Raw genomic sequence first — 24,096 nt, forward strand, 5'->3', positions numbered from 1 at the left:
GAGCACGCACACGCGCAGGCGCACGCTCAAACACACTCTCTCTCGACACACACATAAAAACAAACACTCGCTTGCTGGCCCTATCGCTCGCTACCTCACACGCACACATTCTATGTTACATGTCAACTCGTCATTACAGTGCAGGTGGAACTCGAACACAGTGTCAGTGCACATCGATCAGAAACCACACATCGTCATGAAGATCACACTGATCATTAGCATGAAGTTCGTGGTAACGTGTGATGTATCTAGGGTAGTGAGTAGAGAGAATTATGCATGTAGTATGGCAGATCGAATTGAAGTTGTTTGACGTGTTCAATGATCAACTGAGATACTTATTCATTGAGCTGCTAACACATTCAACCTCTCACTCTCTCATCAGACATGACTATCTGTGTACATAGGAATTATGTAAATAGTTAGATAGATATTTCTACATAGGATTATGCACAGTGGTGTGATCATGACTTCCTTTGTTGTGTGGGTGTTTGTTTTCGCATCGCTGTCATGCAGTTGTTGTTGTTGTTGTTGTTGTTGTTGTTTTTTGTCATTACAATCCTCCTCCTCCTCCTCCTCCTCTTCATCATCATCATCATCATCATCATCATCATTGTTGTTGTTGTTGTTGTTGTTTTGGTTGAAATGTTCGATTTGTTCATGAGTCGACTGGCTACTGAGAATGTGTGTATAAGTAGTATGATTGGTTGTATGTGAACGGAATGGAAAGTGTTGCTGAGCAGTGTTGTTCGGTGTTGATGCGGTTGATAATGTTGATTTTGGTGTGTATGTTGATGTTGGGTGTGTGTGTTTGTGGAATGGTGCTGTTCAGTGTGGTGTTTGTGTATGTGTCAGTGTTTGATGTGCAAATGGATGTGTGAAGATTTAGTTAGAGTGGTGTGGTGGCTACGTGTTGATTGGGCTTGTCTGGTTGACTTTGCGCAGTGGCGGTACCGTAGCCAATGAAGTTTATCTGAGGCGCGGTTATTGCTAGTTGAAAACTACTCCCAATACCCCGCACCGATGGCGTGAAATATCGTTGTCGGATGCAATTTTTCTAGGCCGTATCTGGTCCAATTTACACAATACAGATGTTCGTCGCTGGCTGACTAGCTAGCTACCTAGCTCGCTCGCACACTCACACACCGACACACGCACACTGTCTACGACCCACAATTATACTGTCTCTCAGTCTCTGTCACAACACCATACACAGATCCTACTCTCACACACACCTACACGAACACTGTGACACACAACCAAACAACAGCAACAACCATACAAACACTCCAACTAATAATAATATCAGTAATTCCAATAATGTACAAATAGCACCACTAACACTAGTAACATTGTTATCATTATTCTTCTTCCTCGTATAATCATTAATTTCATTATTATCACTAATAATAATAATAATAATAATAATAATAATAATACTGCTACCAATTATACTGCTACGACTACTAATAATATTACAACAACAACAACAACAACTACTACTACTACTACTACTACTTCTCATATCGCCACTGCTGCTTTTACTACAACTGCCAATAATGATAAATACCACACAACCGGAAAATTACAACCTATTATAACACACTCAACTCTCGGTTATGCACACATCTCCCCTTAGCATAGTTCTCATGCAGCAGCAACAGCAACTCATCACCAACACTTACCACAACACAAACCTACATCACCACATTCAATCGTTGTGTGTGTTGCACACAAACAGTCTGATGCGTACGCGTACGCACACGAGCACGCACACGCGCAGGCGCACGCTCAAACACACTCTCTCTCGACACACACATAAAAACAAACACTCGCTTGCTGGCCCTATCGCTCGCTACCTCACACGCACACATTCTATGTTACATGTCAACTCGTCATTACAGTGCAGGTGGAACTCGAACACAGTGTCAGTGCACATCGATCAGAAACCACACATCGTCATGAAGATCACACTGATCATTAGCATGAAGTTCGTGGTAACGTGTGATGTATCTAGGGTAGTGAGTAGAGAGAATTATGCATGTAGTATGGCAGATCGAATTGAAGTTGTTTGACGTGTTCAATGATCAACTGAGATACTTATTCATTGAGCTGCTAACACATTCAACCTCTCACTCTCTCATCAGACATGACTATCTGTGTACATAGGAATTATGTAAATAGTTAGATAGATATTTCTACATAGGATTATGCACAGTGGTGTGATCATGACTTCCTTTGTTGTGTGGGTGTTTGTTTTCGCATCGCTGTCATGCAGTTGTTGTTGTTGTTGTTGTTGTTGTTTTTTGTCATTACAATCCTCCTCCTCCTCCTCCTCCTCTTCATCATCATCATCATCATCATCATCATCATTGTTGTTGTTGTTGTTTTGGTTGAAATGTTCGATTTGTTCATGAGTCGACTGGCTACTGAGAATGTGTGTATAAGTAGTATGATTGGTTGTATGTGAACGGAATGGAAAGTGTTGCTGAGCAGTGTTGTTCGGTGTTGATGCGGTTGATAATGTTGATTTTGGTGTGTATGTTGATGTTGGGTGTGTGTGTTTGTGGAATGGTGCTGTTCAGTGTGGTGTTTGTGTATGTGTCAGTGTTTGATGTGCAAATGGATGTGTGAAGATTTAGTTAGAGTGGTGTGGTGGCTACGTGTTGATTGGGCTTGTCTGGTTGACTTTGCGCAGTGGCGGTACCGTAGCCAATGAAGTTTATCTGAGGCGCGGTTATTGCTAGTTGAAAACTACTCCCAATACCCCGCACCGATGGCGTGAAATATCGTTGTCGGATGCAATTTTTCTAGGCCGTATCTGGTCCAATTTACACAATACAGATGTTCGTCGCTGGCTGACTAGCTAGCTACCTAGCTCGCTCGCACACTCACACACCGACACACGCACACTGTCTACGACCCACAATTATACTGTCTCTCAGTCTCTGTCACAACACCATACACAGATCCTACTCTCACACACACCTACACGAACGCTGTGACACACAACCAAACAACAGCAACAACCATACAAACACTCCAACTAATAATAATATCAGTAATTCCAATAATGTACAAATAGCACCACTAACACTAGTAACATTGTTATCATTATTCTTCTTCCTCGTATAATCATTAATTTCATTATTATCACTAATAATAATAATAATAATAATAATAATACTGCTACCAATTATACTGCTACGACTACTAATAATGCTACTATTACTATTACAACAACAACAACTACTACTACTACTACTACTACTACTTCTCATATCGCCACTGCTGCTTTTACTACAACTGCCAATAATGATAAATACCACACAACCGGAAAATTACAACCTATTATAACACACTCAACTCTCGGTTATGCACACATCTCCCCTTAGCATAGTTCTCATGCAGCAGCAACAGCAACTCATCACCAACACTTACCACAACACAAACCTACATCACCACATTCAATCGTTGTGTGTGTTGCACACAAACAGTCTGATGCGTACGCGTACGCACACGAGCACGCACACGCGCAGGCGCACGCTCAAACACACTCTCTCTCGACACACATATAAAAACAAACACTCGCTTGCTGGCCCTATCGCTCGCTACCTCACACGCACACATTCTATGTTACATGTCAACTCGTCATTACAGTGCAGGTGGAACTCGAACACAGTGTCAGTGCACATCGATCAGAAACCACACATCGTCATGAAGATCACACTGATCATTAGCATGAAGTTCGTGGTAACGTGTGATGTATCTAGGGTAGTGAGTAGAGAGAATTATGCATGTAGTATGGCAGATCGAATTGAAGTTGTTTGACGTGTTCAATGATCAACTGAGATACTTATTCATTGAGCTGCTAACACATTCAACCTCTCACTCTCTCATCAGACATGACTATCTGTGTACATAGGAATTATGTAAATAGTTAGATAGATATTTCTACATAGGATTATGCACAGTGGTGTGATCATGACTTCCTTTGTTGTGTGGGTGTTTGTTTTCGCATCGCTGTCATGCAGTTGTTGTTGTTGTTGTTGTTGTTGTTTTTTGTCATTACAATCCTCCTCCTCCTCCTCCTCTTCATCATCATCATCATCATCATCATCATCATTGTTGTTGTTGTTGTTTTGGTTGAAATGTTCGATTTGTTCATGAGTCGACTGGCTACTGAGAATGTGTGTATAAGTAGTATGATTGGTTGTATGTGAACGGAATGGAAAGTGTTGCTGAGCAGTGTTGTTCGGTGTTGATGCGGTTGATAATGTTGATTTTGGTGTGTATGTTGATGTTGGGTGTGTGTGTGTTTGTGGAATGGTGCTGTTCAGTGTGGTATTTGTGTATGTGTCAGTGTTTGATGTGCAAATGGATGTGTGAAGATTTAGTTAGAGTGGTGTGGTGGCTACGTGTTGATTGGGCTTGTCTGGTTGACTTTGCGCAGTGGCGGTACCGTAGCCAATGAAGTTTATCTGAGGCGCGGTTATTGCTAGTTGAAAACTACTCCCAATACCCCGCACCGATGGCGTGAAATATCGTTGTCGGATGCAATTTTTCTAGGCCGTATCTGGCCCAATTTACACAATACAGATGTTCGTCGCTGGCTGACTAGCTAGCTACCTAGCTCGCTCGCACACTCACACACCGACACACGCACACTGTCTACGACCCACAATTATACTGTCTCTCAGTCTCTGTCACAACACCATACACAGATCCTACTCTCACACACACCTACACGAACACTGTGACACACAACCAAACAACAGCAACAACCATACAAACACTCCAACTAATAATAATATCAGTAATTCCAATAATGTACAAATAGCACCACTAACACTAGTAACATTGTTATCATTATTCTTCTTCCTCGTATAATCATTAATTTCATTATTATCACTAATAATAATAATAATAATAATACTGCTACCAATTATACTGCTACGACTACTAATAATGCTACTATTACTATTACAACAACAACAACAACAACTACTACTACTACTACTACTACTACTTCTCATATCGCCACTGCTGCTTTTACTACAACTGCCAATAATGATAAATACCACACAACCGGAAAATTACAACCTATTATAACACACTCAACTCTCGGTTATGCACACATCTCCCCTTAGCATAGTTCTCATGCAGCAGCAACAGCAACTCATCACCAACACTTACCACAACACAAACCTACATCACCACATTCAATCGTTGTGTGTGTTGCACACAAACAGTCTGATGCGTACGCGTACGCACACGAGCACGCACACGCGCAGGCGCACGCTCAAACACACTCTCTCTCGACACACACATAAAAACAAACACTCGCTTGCTGGCCCTATCGCTCGCTACCTCACACGCACACATTCTATGTTACATGTCAACTCGTCATTACAGTGCAGGTGGAACTCGAACACAGTGTCAGTGCACATCGATCAGAAACCACACATCGTCATGAAGATCACACTGATCATTAGCATGAAGTTCGTGGTAACGTGTGATGTATCTAGGGTAGTGAGTAGAGAGAATTATGCATGTAGTATGGCAGATCGAATTGAAGTTGTTTGACGTGTTCAATGATCAACTGAGATACTTATTCATTGAGCTGCTAACACATTCAACCTCTCACTCTCTCATCAGACATGACTATCTGTGTACATAGGAATTATGTAAATAGTTAGATAGATATTTCTACATAGGATTATGCACAGTGGTGTGATCATGACTTCCTTTGTTGTGTGGGTGTTTGTTTTCGCATCGCTGTCATGCAGTTGTTGTTGTTGTTGTTGTTGTTGTTTTTTGTCATTACAATCCTCCTCCTCCTCCTCCTCCTCTTCATCATCATCATCATCATCATCATCATCATTGTTGTTGTTGTTGTTTTGGTTGAAATGTTCGATTTGTTCATGAGTCGACTGGCTACTGAGAATGTGTGTATAAGTAGTATGATTGGTTGTATGTGAACGGAATGGAAAGTGTTGCTGAGCAGTGTTGTTCGGTGTTGATGCGGTTGATAATGTTGATTTTGGTGTGTATGTTGATGTTGGGTGTGTGTGTTTGTGGAATGGTGCTGTTCAGTGTGGTGTTTGTGTATGTGTCAGTGTTTGATGTGCAAATGGATGTGTGAAGATTTAGTTAGAGTGGTGTGGTGGCTACGTGTTGATTGGGCTTGTCTGGTTGACTTTGCGCAGTGGCGGTACCGTAGCCAATGAAGTTTATCTGAGGCGCGGTTATTGCTAGTTGAAAACTACTCCCAATACCCCGCACCGATGGCGTGAAATATCGTTGTCGGATGCAATTTTTCTAGGCCGTATCTGGCCCAATTTACACAATACAGATGTTCGTCGCTGGCTGACTAGCTAGCTACCTAGCTCGCTCGCACACTCACACACCGACACACGCACACGGCTACGACCCACAATTATACTGTCTCTCAGTCTCTGTCACAACACCATACACAGATCCTACTCTCACACACACCTACACGAACACTGTGACACACAACCAAACAACAGCAACAACCATACAAACACTCCAACTAATAATAATATCAGTAATTCCAATAATGTACAAATAGCACCACTAACACTAGTAACATTGTTATCATTATTCTTCTTCCTCGTATAATCATTAATTTCATTATTATCACTAATAATAATAATAATACTGCTACCAATTATACTGCTACGACTACTAATAATGCTACTATTACTATTACAACAACAACAACAACAACTACTACTACTACTACTACTACTTCTCATATCGCCACTGCTGCTTTTACTACAACTGCCAATAATGATAAATACCACACAACCGGAAAATTACAACCTATTATAACACACTCAACTCTCGGTTATGCACACATCTCCCCTTAGCATAGTTCTCATGCAGCAGCAACAGCAACTCATCACCAACACTTACCACAACACAAACCTACATCACCACATTCAATCGTTGTGTGTGTTGCACACAAACAGTCTGATGCGTACGCGTACGCACACGAGCACGCACACGCGCAGGCGCACGCTCAAACACACTCTCTCTCGACACACACATAAAAACAAACACTCGCTTGCTGGCCCTATCGCTCGCTACCTCACACGCACACATTCTATGTTACATGTCAACTCGTCATTACAGTGCAGGTGGAACTCGAACACAGTGTCAGTGCACATCGATCAGAAACCACACATCGTCATGAAGATCACACTGATCATTAGCATGAAGTTCGTGGTAACGTGTGATGTATCTAGGGTAGTGAGTAGAGAGAATTATGCATGTAGTATGGCAGATCGAATTGAAGTTGTTTGACGTGTTCAATGATCAACTGAGATACTTATTCATTGAGCTGCTAACACATTCAACCTCTCACTCTCTCATCAGACATGACTATCTGTGTACATAGGAATTATGTAAATAGTTAGATAGATATTTCTACATAGGATTATGCACAGTGGTGTGATCATGACTTCCTTTGTTGTGTGGGTGTTTGTTTTCGCATCGCTGTCATGCAGTTGTTGTTGTTGTTGTTGTTGTTGTTGTTGTTTTTTGTCATTACAATCCTCCTCCTCCTCCTCCTCCTCTTCATCATCATCATCATCATCATCATCATTGTTGTTGTTGTTGTTGTTGTTTTGGTTGAAATGTTCGATTTGTTCATGAGTCGACTGAGAATGTGTGTATAAGTAGTATGATTGGTTGTATGTGAACGGAATGGAAAGTGTTGCTGAGCAGTGTTGTTCGGTGTTGATGCGGTTGATAATGTTGATTTTGGTGTGTATGTTGATGTTGGGTGTGTGTGTTTGTGGAATGGTGCTGTTCAGTGTGGTGTTTGTGTATGTGTCAGTGTTTGATGTGCAAATGGATGTGTGAAGATTTAGTTAGAGTGGTGTGGTGGCTACGTGTTGATTGGGCTTGTCTGGTTGACTTTGCGCAGTGGCGGTACCGTAGCCAATGAAGTTTATCTGAGGCGCGGTTATTGCTAGTTGAAAACTACTCCCAATACCCCGCACCGATGGCGTGAAATATCGTTGTCGGATGCAATTTTTCTAGGCCGTATCTGGCCCAATTTACACAATACAGATGTTCGTCGCTGGCTGACTAGCTAGCTACCTAGCTCGCTCGCACACTCACACACCGACACACGCACACTGTCTACGACCCACAATTATACTGTCTCTCAGTCTCTGTCACAACACCATACACAGATCCTACTCTCACACACACCTACACGAACACTGTGACACACAACCAAACAACAGCAACAACCATACAAACACTCCAACTAATAATAATATCAGTAATTCCAATAATGTACAAATAGCACCACTAACACTAGTAACATTGTTATCATTATTCTTCTTCCTCGTATAATCATTAATTTCATTATTATCACTAATAATAATAATAATAATAATAATACTGCTACCAATTATACTGCTACGACTACTAATAATGCTACTATTACTATTACAACAACAACAACTACTACTACTACTACTTCTCATATCGCCACTGCTGCTTTTACTACAACTGCCAATAATGATAAATACCACACAACCGGAAAATTACAACCTATTATAACACACTCAACTCTCGGTTATGCACACATCTCCCCTTAGCATAGTTCTCATGCAGCAGCAACAGCAACTCATCACCAACACTTACCACAACACAAACCTACATCACCACATTCAATCGTTGTGTGTGTTGCACACAAACAGTCTGATGCGTACGCGTACGCACACGAGCACGCACACGCGCAGGCGCACGCTCAAACACACTCTCTCTCGACACACACATAAAAACAAACACTCGCTTGCTGGCCCTATCGCTCGCTACCTCACACGCACACATTCTATGTTACATGTCAACTCGTCATTACAGTGCAGGTGGAACTCGAACACAGTGTCAGTGCACATCGATCAGAAACCACACATCGTCATGAAGATCACACTGATCATTAGCATGAAGTTCGTGGTAACGTGTGATGTATCTAGGGTAGTGAGTAGAGAGAATTATGCATGTAGTATGGCAGATCGAATTGAAGTTGTTTGACGTGTTCAATGATCAACTGAGATACTTATTCATTGAGCTGCTAACACATTCAACCTCTCACTCTCTCATCAGACATGACTATCTGTGTACATAGGAATTATGTAAATAGTTAGATAGATATTTCTACATAGGATTATGCACAGTGGTGTGATCATGACTTCCTTTGTTGTGTGGGTGTTTGTTTTCGCATCGCTGTCATGCAGTTGTTGTTGTTGTTGTTGTTGTTGTTGTTTTTTGTCATTACAATCCTCCTCCTCTTCATCATCATCATCATCATCATCATCATCATCATCATCATCATCATTGTTGTTGTTGTTGTTGTTGTTGTTGTTTTGGTTGAAATGTTCGATTTGTTCATGAGTCGACTGGCTACTGAGAATGTGTGTATAAGTAGTATGATTGGTTGTATGTGAACGGAATGGAAAGTGTTGCTGAGCAGTGTTGTTCGGTGTTGATGCGGTTGATAATGTTGATTTTGGTGTGTATGTTGATGTTGGGTGTGTGTGTTTGTGGAATGGTGCTGTTCAGTGTGGTGTTTGTGTATGTGTCAGTGTTTGATGTGCAAATGGATGTGTGAAGATTTAGTTAGAGTGGTGTGGTGGCTACGTGTTGATTGGGCTTGTCTGGTTGACTTTGCGCAGTGGCGGTACCGTAGCCAATGAAGTTTATCTGAGGCGCGGTTATTGCTAGTTGAAAACTACTCCCAATACCCCGCACCGATGGCGTGAAATATCGTTGTCGGATGCAATTTTTCTAGGCCGTATCTGGCCCAATTTACACAATACAGATGTTCGTCGCTGGCTGACTAGCTAGCTACCTAGCTCGCTCGCACACTCACACACCGACACACGCACACTGTCTACGACCCACAATTATACTGTCTCTCAGTCTCTGTCACAACACCATACACAGATCCTACTCTCACACACACCTACACGAACACTGTGACACACAACCAAACAACAGCAACAACCATACAAACACTCCAACTAATAATAATATCAGTAATTCCAATAATGTACAAATAGCACCACTAACACTAGTAACATTGTTATCATTATTCTTCTTCCTCGTATAATCATTAATTTCATTATTATCACTAATAATAATAATAATAATACTGCTACCAATTATACTGCTACGACTACTAATAATGCTACTATTACTATTACAACAACAACAACTACTACTACTACTACTTCTCATATCGCCACTGCTGCTTTTACTACAACTGCCAATAATGATAAATACCACACAACCGGAAAATTACAACCTATTATAACACACTCAACTCTCGGTTATGCACACATCTCCCCTTAGCATAGTTCTCATGCAGCAGCAACAGCAACTCATCACCAACACTTACCACAACACAAACCTACATCACCACATTCAATCGTTGTGTGTGTTGCACACAAACAGTCTGATGCGTACGCGTACGCACACGAGCACGCACACGCGCAGGCGCACGCTCAAACACACTCTCTCTCGACACACACATAAAAACAAACACTCGCTTGCTGGCCCTATCGCTCGCTACCTCACACGCACACATTCTATGTTACATGTCAACTCGTCATTACAGTGCAGGTGGAACTCGAACACAGTGTCAGTGCACATCGATCAGAAACCACACATCGTCATGAAGATCACACTGATCATTAGCATGAAGTTCGTGGTAACGTGTGATGTATCTAGGGTAGTGAGTAGAGAGAATTATGCATGTAGTATGGCAGATCGAATTGAAGTTGTTTGACGTGTTCAATGATCAACTGAGATACTTATTCATTGAGCTGCTAACACATTCAACCTCTCACTCTCTCATCAGACATGACTATCTGTGTACATAGGAATTATGTAAATAGTTAGATAGATATTTCTACATAGGATTATGCACAGTGGTGTGATCATGACTTCCTTTGTTGTGTGGGTGTTTGTTTTCGCATCGCTGTCATGCAGTTGTTGTTGTTGTTGTTGTTGTTGTTGTTTTTTGTCATTACAATCCTCCTCCTCCTCCTCCTCCTCTTCATCATCATCATCATCATCATCATCATCATCATTGTTGTTGTTGTTGTTGTTGTTGTTGATTTGTTCATGAGTCGACTGAGAATGTGTGTATAAGTAGTATGATTGGTTGTATGTGAACGGAATGGAAAGTGTTGCTGAGCAGTGTTGTTCGGTGTTGATGCGGTTGATAATGTTGATTTTGGTGTGTATGTTGATGTTGGGTGTGTGTGTTTGTGGAATGGTGCTGTTCAGTGTGGTGTTTGTGTATGTGTCAGTGTTTGATGTGCAAATGGATGTGTGAAGATTTAGTTAGAGTGGTGTGGTGGCTACGTGTTGATTGGGCTTGTCTGGTTGACTTTGCGCAGTGGCGGTACCGTAGCCAATGAAGTTTATCTGAGGCGCGGTTATTGCTAGTTGAAAACTACTCCCAATACCCCGCACCGATGGCGTGAAATATCGTTGTCGGATGCAATTTTTCTAGGCCGTATCTGGCCCAATTTACACAATACAGATGTTCGTCGCTGGCTGACTAGCTAGCTACCTAGCTCGCTCGCACACTCACACACCGACACACGCACACTGTCTACGACCCACAATTATACTGTCTCTCAGTCTCTGTCACAACACCATACACAGATCCTACTCTCACACACACCTACACGAACACTGTGACACACAACCAAACAACAGCAACAACCATACAAACACTCCAACTAATAATAATATCAGTAATTCCAATAATGTACAAATAGCACCACTAACACTAGTAACATTGTTATCATTATTCTTCTTCCTCGTATAATCATTAATTTCATTATTATCACTAATAATAATAATAATAATAATAATACTGCTACCAATTATACTGCTACGACTACTAATAATGCTACTATTACTATTACAACAACAACAACTACTACTACTACTACTTCTCATATCGCCACTGCTGCTTTTACTACAACTGCCAATAATGATAAATACCACACAACCGGAAAATTACAACCTATTATAACACACTCAACTCTCGGTTATGCACACATCTCCCCTTAGCATAGTTCTCATGCAGCAGCAACAGCAACTCATCACCAACACTTACCACAACACAAACCTACATCACCACATTCAATCGTTGTGTGTGTTGCACACAAACAGTCTGATGCGTACGCGTACGCACACGAGCACGCACACGCGCAGGCGCACGCTCAAACACACTCTCTCTCGACACACACATAAAAACAAACACTCGCTTGCTGGCCCTATCGCTCGCTACCTCACACGCACACATTCTATGTTACATGTCAACTCGTCATTACAGTGCAGGTGGAACTCGAACACAGTGTCAGTGCACATCGATCAGAAACACACATCGTCATGAAGATCACACTGATCATTAGCATGAAGTTCGTGGTAACGTGTGATGTATCTAGGGTAGTGAGTAGAGAGAATTATGCATGTAGTATGGCAGATCGAATTGAAGTTGTTTGACGTGTTCAATGATCAACTGAGATACTTATTCATTGAGCTGCTAACACATTCAACCTCTCACTCTCTCATCAGACATGACTATCTGTGTACATAGGAATTATGTAAATAGTTAGATAGATATTTCTACATAGGATTATGCACAGTGGTGTGATCATGACTTCCTTTGTTGTGTGGGTGTTTGTTTTCGCATCGCTGTCATGCAGTTGTTGTTGTTGTTGTTGTTGTTGTTTTTTGTCATTACAATCCTCCTCCTCCTCCTCCTCCTCTTCATCATCATCATCATCATCATCATCATTGTTGTTGTTGTTGTTGTTGTTGTTGTTTTGGTTGAAATGTTCGATTTGTTCATGAGTCGACTGGCTACTGAGAATGTGTGTATAAGTAGTATGATTGGTTGTATGTGAACGGAATGGAAAGTGTTGCTGAGCAGTGTTGTTCGGTGTTGATGCGGTTGATAATGTTGATTTTGGTGTGTATGTTGATGTTGGGTGTGTGTGTTTGTGGAATGGTGCTGTTCAGTGTGGTGTTTGTGTATGTGTCAGTGTTTGATGTGCAAATGGATGTGTGAAGATTTAGTTAGAGTGGTGTGGTGGCTACGTGTTGATTGGGCTTGTCTGGTTGACTTTGCGCAGTGGCGGTACCGTAGCCAATGAAGTTTATCTGAGGCGCGGTTATTGCTAGTTGAAAACTACTCCCAATACCCCGCACCGATGGCGTGAAATATCGTTGTCGGATGCAATTTTTCTAGGCCGTATCTGGCCCAATTTACACAATACAGATGTTCGTCGCTGGCTGACTAGCTAGCTACCTAGCTCGCTCGCACACTCACACACCGACACACGCACACTGTCTACGACCCACAATTATACTGTCTCTCAGTCTCTGTCACAACACCATACACAGATCCTACTCTCACACACACCTACACGAACACTGTGACACACAACCAAACAACAGCAACAACCATACAAACACTCCAACTAATAATAATATCAGTAATTCCAATAATGTACAAATAGCACCACTAACACTAGTAACATTGTTATCATTATTCTTCATCATTAATTTCATTATTATCACTAATAATAATAATAATAATAATAATAATAATACTGCTACCAATTATACTGCTACGACTACTAATAATGCTACTATTACTATTACAACAACAACAACTACTACTACTACTACTTCTCATATCGCCACTGCTGCTTTTACTACAACTGCCAATAATGATAAATACCACACAACCGGAAAATTACAACCTATTATAACACACTCAACTCTCGGTTATGCACACATCTCCCCTTAGCATAGTTCTCATGCAGCAGCAACAGCAACTCATCACCAACACTTACCACAACACAAACCTACATCACCACATTCAATCGTTGTGTGTGTTGCACACAAACAGTCTGATGCGTACGCGTACGCACACGAGCACGCACACGCGCAGGCGCACGCTCAAACACACTCTCTCTCGACACACACATAAAAACAAACACTCGCTTGCTGGCCCTATCGCTCGCTACCTCACACGCACACATTCTATGTTACATGTCAACTCGTCATTACAGTGCAGGTGGAACTCGAACACAGTGTCAGTGCACATCGATCAGAAACCACACATCGTCATGAAGATCACACTGATCATTAGCATGAAGTTCGTGGTAACGTGTGATGTATCTAGGGTAGTGAGTAGAGAGAATTATGCATGTAGTATGGCAGATCGAATTGAAGTTGTTTGACGTGTTCAATGATCAACTGAGATACTTATTCATTGAGCTGCTAACACATTCAACCTCTCACTCTCTCATCAGACATGACTATCTGTGTACATAGGAATTATGTAAATAGTTAGATAGATATTTCTACATAGGATTATGCACAGTGGTGTGATCATGACTTCCTTTGTTGTGTGGGTGTTTGTTTTCGCATCGCTGTCATGCAGTTGTTGTTGTTGTTGTTGTTGTTGTTGTTTTTTGTCATTACAATCCTCCTCCTCCTCCTCCTCCTCTTCATCATCATCATCATCATCATCATCATCATTGTTGTTGTTGTTGTTGTTGTTGTTTTGGTTGAAATGTTCGATTTGTTCATGAGTCGACTGGCTACTGAGAATGTGTGTATAAGTAGTATGATTGGTTGTATGTGAACGGAATGGAAAGTGTTGCTGAGCAGTGTTGTTCGGTGTTGATGCGGTTGATAATGTTGATTTTGGTGTGTATGTTGATGTTGGGTGTGTGTGTTTGTGGAATGGTGCTGTTCAGTGTGGTGTTTGTGTATGTGTCAGTGTTTGATGTGCAAATGGATGTGTGAAGATTTAGTTAGAGTGGTGTGGTGGCTACGTGTTGATTGGGCTTGTCTGGTTGACTTTGCGCAGTGGCGGTACCGTAGCCAATGAAGTTTATCTGAGGCGCGGTTATTGCTAGTTGAAAACTACTCCCAATACCCCGCACCGATGGCGTGAAATATCGTTGTCGGATGCAATTTTTCTAGGCCGTATCTGGCCCAATTTACACAATACAGATGTTCGTCGCTGGCTGACTAGCTAGCTACCTAGCTCGCTCGCACACTCACACACCGACACACGCACACTGTCTACGACCCACAATTATACTGTCTCTCAGTCTCTGTCACAACACCATACACAGATCCTACTCTCACACACACCTACACGAACACTGTGACACACAACCAAACAACAGCAACAACCATACAAACACTCCAACTAATAATAATATCAGTAATTCCAATAATGTACAAATAGCACCACTAACACTAGTAACATTGTTATCATTATTCTTCTTCCTCGTATAATCATTAATTTCATTATTATCACTAATAATAATAATAATAATACTGCTACCAATTATACTGCTACGACTACTAATAATGCTACTATTACTATTACAACAACAACAACTACTACTACTACTACTACTACTACTTCTCATATCGCCACTGCTGCTTTTACTACAACTGCCAATAATGATAAATACCACACAACCGGAAAATTACAACCTATTATAACACACTCAACTCTCGGTTATGCACACATCTCCCCTTAGCATAGTTCTCATGCAGCAGCAACAGCAACTCATCACCAACACTTACCACAACACAAACCTACATCACCACATTCAATCGTTGTGTGTGTTGCACACAAACAGTCTGATGCGTACGCGTACGCACACGAGCACGCACACGCGCAGGCGCACGCTCAAACACACTCTCTCTCGACACACACATAAAAACAAACACTCGCTTGCTGGCCCTATCGCTCGCTACCTCACACGCACACATTCTATGTTACATGTCAACTCGTCATTACAGTGCAGGTGGAACTCGAACACAGTGTCAGTGCACATCGATCAGAAACCACACATCGTCATGAAGATCACACTGATCATTAGCATGAAGTTCGTGGTAACGTGTGATGTATCTAGGGTAGTGAGTAGAGAGAATTATGCATGTAGTATGGCAGATCGAATTGAAGTTGTTTGACGTGTTCAATGATCAACTGAGATACTTATTCATTGAGCTGCTAACACATTCAACCTCTCACTCTCTCATCAGACATGACTATCTGTGTACATAGGAATTATGTAAATAGTTAGATAGATATTTCTACATAGGATTATGCACAGTGGTGTGATCATGACTTCCTTTGTTGTGTGGGTGTTTGTTTTCGCATCGCTGTCATGCAGTTGTTGTTGTTGTTGTTGTTGTTGTTTTTTGTCATTACAATCCTCCTCCTCCTCCTCCTCCTCTTCATCATCATCATCATCATCATCATCATCATCATCATCATCATTGTTGTTGTTGTTGTTGTTTTGGTTGAAATGTTCGATTTGTTCATGAGTCGACTGGCTACTGAGAATGTGTGTATAAGTAGTATGATTGGTTGTATGTGAACGGAATGGAAAGTGTTGCTGAGCAGTGTTGTTCGGTGTTGATGCGGTTGATAATGTTGATTTTGGTGTGTATGTTGATGTTGGGTGTGTGTGTTTGTGGAATGGTGCTGTTCAGTGTGGTGTTTGTGTATGTGTCAGTGTTTGATGTGCAAATGGATGTGTGAAGATTTAGTTAGAGTGGTGTGGTGGCTACGTGTTGATTGGGCTTGTCTGGTTGACTTTGCGCAGTGGCGGTACCGTAGCCAATGAAGTTTATCTGAGGCGCGGTTATTGCTAGTTGAAAACTACTCCCAATACCCCGCACCGATGGCGTGAAATATCGTTGTCGGATGCAATTTTTCTAGGCCGTATCTGGCCCAATTTACACAATACAGATGTTCGTCGCTGGCTGACTAGCTAGCTACCTAGCTCGCTCGCACACTCACACACCGACACACGCACACTGTCTACGACCCACAATTATACTGTCTCTCAGTCTCTGTCACAACACCATACACAGATCCTACTCTCACACACACCTACACGAACACTGTGACACACAACCAAACAACAGCAACAACCATACAAACACTCCAACTAATAATAATATCAGTAATTCCAATAATGTACAAATAGCACCACTAACACTAGTAACATTGTTATCATTATTCTTCTTCCTCGTATAATCATTAATTTCATTATTATCACTAATAATAATAATAATAATAATAATAATACTGCTACCAATTATACTGCTACGACTACTAATAATGCTACTATTACTATTACAACAACAACAACTACTACTACTACTACTTCTCATATCGCCACTGCTGCTTTTACTACAACTGCCAATAATGATAAATACCACACAACCGGAAAATTACAACCTATTATAACACACTCAACTCTCGGTTATGCACACATCTCCCCTTAGCATAGTTCTCATGCAGCAGCAACAGCAACTCATCACCAACACTTACCACAACACAAACCTACATCACCACATTCAATCGTTGTGTGTGTTGCACACAAACAGTCTGATGCGTACGCGTACGCACACGAGCACGCACACGCGCAGGCGCACGCTCAAACACACTCTCTCTCGACACACACATAAAAACAAACACTCGCTTGCTGGCCCTATCGCTCGCTACCTCACACGCACACATTCTATGTTACATGTCAACTCGTCATTACAGTGCAGGTGGAACTCGAACACAGTGTCAGTGCACATCGATCAGAAACCACACATCGTCATGAAGATCACACTGATCATTAGCATGAAGTTCGTGGTAACGTGTGATGTATCTAGGGTAGTGAGTAGAGAGAATTATGCATGTAGTATGGCAGATCGAATTGAAGTTGTTTGACGTGTTCAATGATCAACTGAGATACTTATTCATTGAGCTGCTAACACATTCAACCTCTCACTCTCTCATCAGACATGACTATCTGTGTACATAGGAATTATGTAAATAGTTAGATAGATATTTCTACATAGGATTATGCACAGTGGTGTGATCATGACTTCCTTTGTTGTGTGGGTGTTTGTTTTCGCATCGCTGTCATGCAGTTGTTGTTGTTGTTGTTGTTTTTTTTTTTTGTCATTACAATCCTCCTCCTCCTCCTCCTCCTCTTCATCATCATCATCATCATCATCATCATCATCATCATCATCATCATCATTGTTGTTGTTGTTGTTGTTGTTGTTTTGGTTGAAATGTTCGATTTGTTCATGAGTCGACTGGCTACTGAGAATGTGTGTATAAGTAGTATGATTGGTTGTATGTGAACGGAATGGAAAGTGTTGCTGAGCAGTGTTGTTCGGTGTTGATGCGGTTGATAATGTTGATTTTGGTGTGTATGTTGATGTTGGGTGTGTGTGTTTGTGGAATGGTGCTGTTCAGTGTGGTGTTTGTGTATGTGTCAGTGTTTGATGTGCAAATGGATGTGTGAAGATTTAGTTAGAGTGGTGTGGTGGCTACGTGTTGATTGGGCTTGTCTGGTTGACTTTGCGCAGTGGCGGTACCGTAGCCAATGAAGTTTATCTGAGGCGCGGTTATTGCTAGTTGAAAACTACTCCCAATACCCCGCACCGATGGCGTGAAATATCGTTGTCGGATGCAATTTTTCTAGGCCGTATCTGGCCCAATTTACACAATACAGATGTTCGTCGCTGGCTGACTAGCTAGCTACCTAGCTCGCTCGCACACTCACACACCGACACACGCACACTGTCTACGACCCACAATTATACTGTCTCTCAGTCTCTGTCACAACACCATACACAGATCCTACTCTCACACACACCTACACGAACACTGTGACACACAACCAAACAACAGCAACAACCATACAAACACTCCAACTAATAATAATATCAGTAATTCCAATAATGTACAAATAGCACCACTAACACTAGTAACATTGTTATCATTATTCTTCTTCCTCGTATAATCATTAATTTCATTATTATCACTAATAATAATAATAATAATAATAATACTGCTACCAATTACGACTACTAATAATGCTACTATTACTATTACAACAACAACAACAACAACAACTACTACTACTACTACTACTACTTCTCATATCGCCACTGCTGCTTTTACTACAACTGCCAATAATGATAAATACCACACAACCGGAAAATTACAACCTATTATAACACACTCAACTCTCGGTTATGCACACATCTCCCCTTAGCATAGTTCTCATGCAGCAGCAACAGCAACTCATCACCAACACTTACCACAACACAAACCTACATCACCACATTCAATCGTTGTGTGTGTTGCACACAAACAGTCTGATGCGTACGCGTACGCACACGAGCACGCACACGCGCAGGCGCACGCTCAAACACACTCTCTCTCGACACACACATAAAAACAAACACTCGCTTGCTGGCCCTATCGCTCGCTACCTCACACGCACACATTCTATGTTACATGTCAACTCGTCATTACAGTGCAGGTGGAACTCGAACACAGTGTCAGTGCACATCGATCAGAAACCACACATCGTCATGAAGATCACACTGATCATTAGCATGAAGTTCGTGGTAACGTGTGATGTATCTAGGGTAGTGAGTAGAGAGAATTATGCATGTAGTATGGCAGATCGAATTGAAGTTGTTTGACGTGTTCAATGATCAACTGAGATACTTATTCATTGAGCTGCTAACACATTCAACCTCTCACTCTCTCATCAGACATGACTATCTGTGTACATAGGAATTATGTAAATAGTTAGATAGATATTTCTACATAGGATTATGCACAGTGGTGTGATCATGACTTCCTTTGTTGTGTGGGTGTTTGTTTTCGCATCGCTGTCATGCAGTTGTTGTTGTTGTTGTTGTTGTTTTTTGTCATTACAATCCTCCTCCTCCTCCTCCTCCTCTTCATCATCATCATCATCATCATCATCATTGTTGTTGTTGTTGTTTTGGTTGAAATGTTCGATTTGTTCATGAGTCGACTGGCTACTGAGAATGTGTGTATAAGTAGTATGATTGGTTGTATGTGAACGGAATGGAAAGTGTTGCTGAGCAGTGTTGTTCGGTGTTGATGCGGTTGATAATGTTGATTTTGGTGTGTATGTTGATGTTGGGTGTGTGTGTTTGTGGAATGGTGCTGTTCAGTGTGGTGTTTGTGTATGTGTCAGTGTTTGATGTGCAAATGGATGTGTGAAGATTTAGTTAGAGTGGTGTGGTGGCTACGTGTTGATTGGGCTTGTCTGGTTGACTTTGCGCAGTGGCGGTACCGTAGCCAATGAAGTTTATCTGAGGCGCGGTTATTGCTAGTTGAAAACTACTCCCAATACCCCGCACCGATGGCGTGAAATATCGTTGTCGGATGCAATTTTTCTAGGCCGTATCTGGCCCAATTTACACAATACAGATGTTCGTCGCTGGCTGACTAGCTAGCTACCTAGCTCGCTCGCACACTCACACACCGACACACGCACACTGTCTACGACCCACAATTATACTGTCTCTCAGTCTCTGTCACAACACCATACACAGATCCTACTCTCACACACACCTACACGAACACTGTGACACACAACCAAACAACAGCAACAACCATACAAACACTCCAACTAATAATAATATCAGTAATTCCAATAATGTACAAATAGCACCACTAACACTAGTAACATTGTTATCATTATTCTTCTTCCTCGTATAATCATTAATTTCATTATTATCACTAATAATAATAATAATACTGCTACCAATTATACTGCTACGACTACTAATAATGCTACTATTACTATTACAACAACAACAACAACAACAACTACTACTACTACTACTACTACTTCTCATATCGCCACTGCTGCTTTTACTACAACTGCCAATAATGATAAATACCACACAACCGGAAAATTACAACCTATTATAACACACTCAACTCTCGGTTATGCACACATCTCCCCTTAGCATAGTTCTCATGCAGCAGCAACAGCAACTCATCACCAACACTTACCACAACACAAACCTACATCACCACATTCAATCGTTGTGTGTGTTGCACACAAACAGTCTGATGCGTACGCGTACGCACACGAGCACGCACACGCGCAGGCGCACGCTCAAACACACTCTCTCTCGACACACACATAAAAACAAACACTCGCTTGCTGGCCCTATCGCTCGCTACCTCACACGCACACATTCTATGTTACATGTCAACTCGTCATTACAGTGCAGGTGGAACTCGAACACAGTGTCAGTGCACATCGATCAGAAACCACACATCGTCATGAAGATCACACTGATCATTAGCATGAAGTTCGTGGTAACGTGTGATGTATCTAGGGTAGTGAGTAGAGAGAATTATGCATGTAGTATGGCAGATCGAATTGAAGTTGTTTGACGTGTTCAATGATCAACTGAGATACTTATTCATTGAGCTGCTAACACATTCAACCTCTCACTCTCTCATCAGACATGACTATCTGTGTACATAGGAATTATGTAAATAGTTAGATAGATATTTCTACATAGGATTATGCACAGTGGTGTGATCATGACTTCCTTTGTTGTGTGGGTGTTTGTTTTCGCATCGCTGTCATGCAGTTGTTGTTGTTGTTGTTGTTGTTGTTGTTGTTGTTGTTTTTTGTCATTACAATCCTCCTCCTCCTCCTCCTCCTCTTCATCATCATCATCATCATCATTGTTGTTGTTGTTGTTGTTGTTGTTGTTGTTTTGGTTGAAATGTTCGATTTGTTCATGAGTCGACTGGCTACTGAGAATGTGTGTATAAGTAGTATGATTGGTTGTATGTGAACGGAATGGAAAGTGTTGCTGAGCAGTGTTGTTCGGTGTTGATGCGGTTGATAATGTTGATTTTGGTGTGTATGTTGATGTTGGGTGTGTGTGTGTTTGTGGAATGGTGCTGTTCAGTGTGGTGTTTGTGTATGTGTCAGTGTTTGATGTGCAAATGGATGTGTGAAGATTTAGTTAGAGTGGTGTGGTGGCTACGTGTTGATTGGGCTTGTCTGGTTGACTTTGCGCAGTGGCGGTACCGTAGCCAATGAAGTTTATCTGAGGCGCGGTTATTGCTAGTTGAAAACTACTCCCAATACCCCGCACCGATGGCGTGAAATATCGTTGTCGGATGCAATTTTTCTAGGCCGTATCTGGCCCAATTTACACAATACAGATGTTCGTCGCTGGCTGACTAGCTAGCTACCTAGCTCGCTCGCACACTCACACACCGACACACGCACACTGTCTACGACCCACAATTATACTGTCTCTCAGTCTCTGTCACAACACCATACACAGATCCTACTCTCACACACACCTACACGAACACTGTGACACACAACCAAACAACAGCAACAACCATACAAACACTCCAACTAATAATAATATCAGTAATTCCAATAATGTACAAATAGCACCACTAACACTAGTAACATTGTTATCATTATTCTTCTTCCTCGTATAATCATTAATTTCATTATTATCACTAATAATAATAATAATAATACTGCTACCAATTATACTGCTACGACTACTAATAATGCTACTATTACTATTACAACAACAACAACAACAACAACTACTACTACTACTACTACTACTTCTCATATCGCCACTGCTGCTTTTACTACAACTGCCAATAATGATAAATACCACACAACCGGAAAATTACAACCTATTATAACACACTCAACTCTCGGTTATGCACACATCTCCCCTTAGCATAGTTCTCATGCAGCAGCAACAGCAACTCATCACCAACACTTACCACAACACAAACCTACATCACCACATTCAATCGTTGTGTGTGTTGCACACAAACAGTCTGATGCGTACGCGTACGCACACGAGCACGCACACGCGCAGGCGCACGCTCAAACACACTCTCTCTCGACACACACATAAAAACAAACACTCGCTTGCTGGCCCTATCGCTCGCTACCTCACACGCACACATTCTATGTTACATGTCAACTCGTCATTACAGTGCAGGTGGAACTCGAACACAGTGTCAGTGCACATCGATCAGAAACCACACATCGTCATGAAGATCACACTGATCATTAGCATGAAGTTCGTGGTAACGTGTGATGTATCTAGGGTAGTGAGTAGAGAGAATTATGCATGTAGTATGGCAGATCGAATTGAAGTTGTTTGACGTGTTCAATGATCAACTGAGATACTTATTCATTGAGCTGCTAACACATTCAACCTCTCACTCTCTCATCAGACATGACTATCTGTGTACATAGGAATTATGTAAATAGTTAGATAGATATTTCTACATAGGATTATGCACAGTGGTGTGATCATGACTTCCTTTGTTGTGTGGGTGTTTGTTTTCGCATCGCTGTCATGCAGTTGTTGTTGTTGTTGTTGTTTTTTTTTGTCATTACAATCCTCCTCCTCCTCCTCCTCCTCTTCATCATCATCATCATCATCATCATCATTGTTGTTGTTGTTGTTTTGGTTGAAATGTTCGATTTGTTCATGAGTCGACTGGCTACTGAGAATGTGTGTATAAGTAGTATGATTGGTTGTATGTGAACGGAATGGAAAGTGTTGCTGAGCAGTGTTGTTCGGTGTTGATGCGGTTGATAATGTTGATTTTGGTGTGTATGTTGATGTTGGGTGTGTGTGTTTGTGGAATGGTGCTGTTCAGTGTGGTGTTTGTGTATGTGTCAGTGTTTGATGTGCAAATGGATGTGTGAAGATTTAGTTAGAGTGGTGTGGTGGCTACGTGTTGATTGGGCTTGTCTGGTTGACTTTGCGCAGTGGCGGTACCGTAGCCAATGAAGTTTATCTGAGGCGCGGTTATTGCTAGTTGAAAACTACTCCCAATACCCCGCACCGATGGCGTGAAATATCGTTGTCGGATGCAATTTTTCTAGGCCGTATCTGGCCCAATTTACACAATACAGATGTTCGTCGCTGGCTGACTAGCTAGCTACCTAGCTCGCTCGCACACTCACACACCGACACACGCACACTGTCTACGACCCACAATTATACTGTCTCTCAGTCTCTGTCACAACACCATACACAGATCCTACTCTCACACACACCTACACGAACACTGTGACACACAACCAAACAACAGCAACAACCATACAAACACTCCAA

General features: G+C 41.6%; 1 protein-coding gene across 1 annotated transcript; it reads left to right on the forward strand.

Annotated features, from left to right (window-relative positions):
- Window positions 1–21,812: 21,812 nt before the first annotated feature.
- Smp_202490 (uncharacterized protein) lies at window positions 21,813–22,022 on the forward strand (the record flags this gene model as incomplete). Its single annotated transcript, XM_018796719.1, has 1 exon — window positions 21,813–22,022. One exon carries the CDS (start codon window positions 21,813–21,815, stop codon window positions 22,020–22,022), a length of 210 nt encoding a protein of 69 aa, XP_018651833.1.
- Between the last annotated feature and the right edge of the window lie 2,074 nt (window positions 22,023–24,096).

This window comes from Schistosoma mansoni, chromosome 4 (genome assembly GCF_000237925.1).
Source record: "Schistosoma mansoni strain Puerto Rico chromosome 4, complete genome".
In the NCBI taxonomy this organism is placed as follows: Eukaryota; Metazoa; Platyhelminthes; class Trematoda; order Strigeidida; family Schistosomatidae; genus Schistosoma; species Schistosoma mansoni.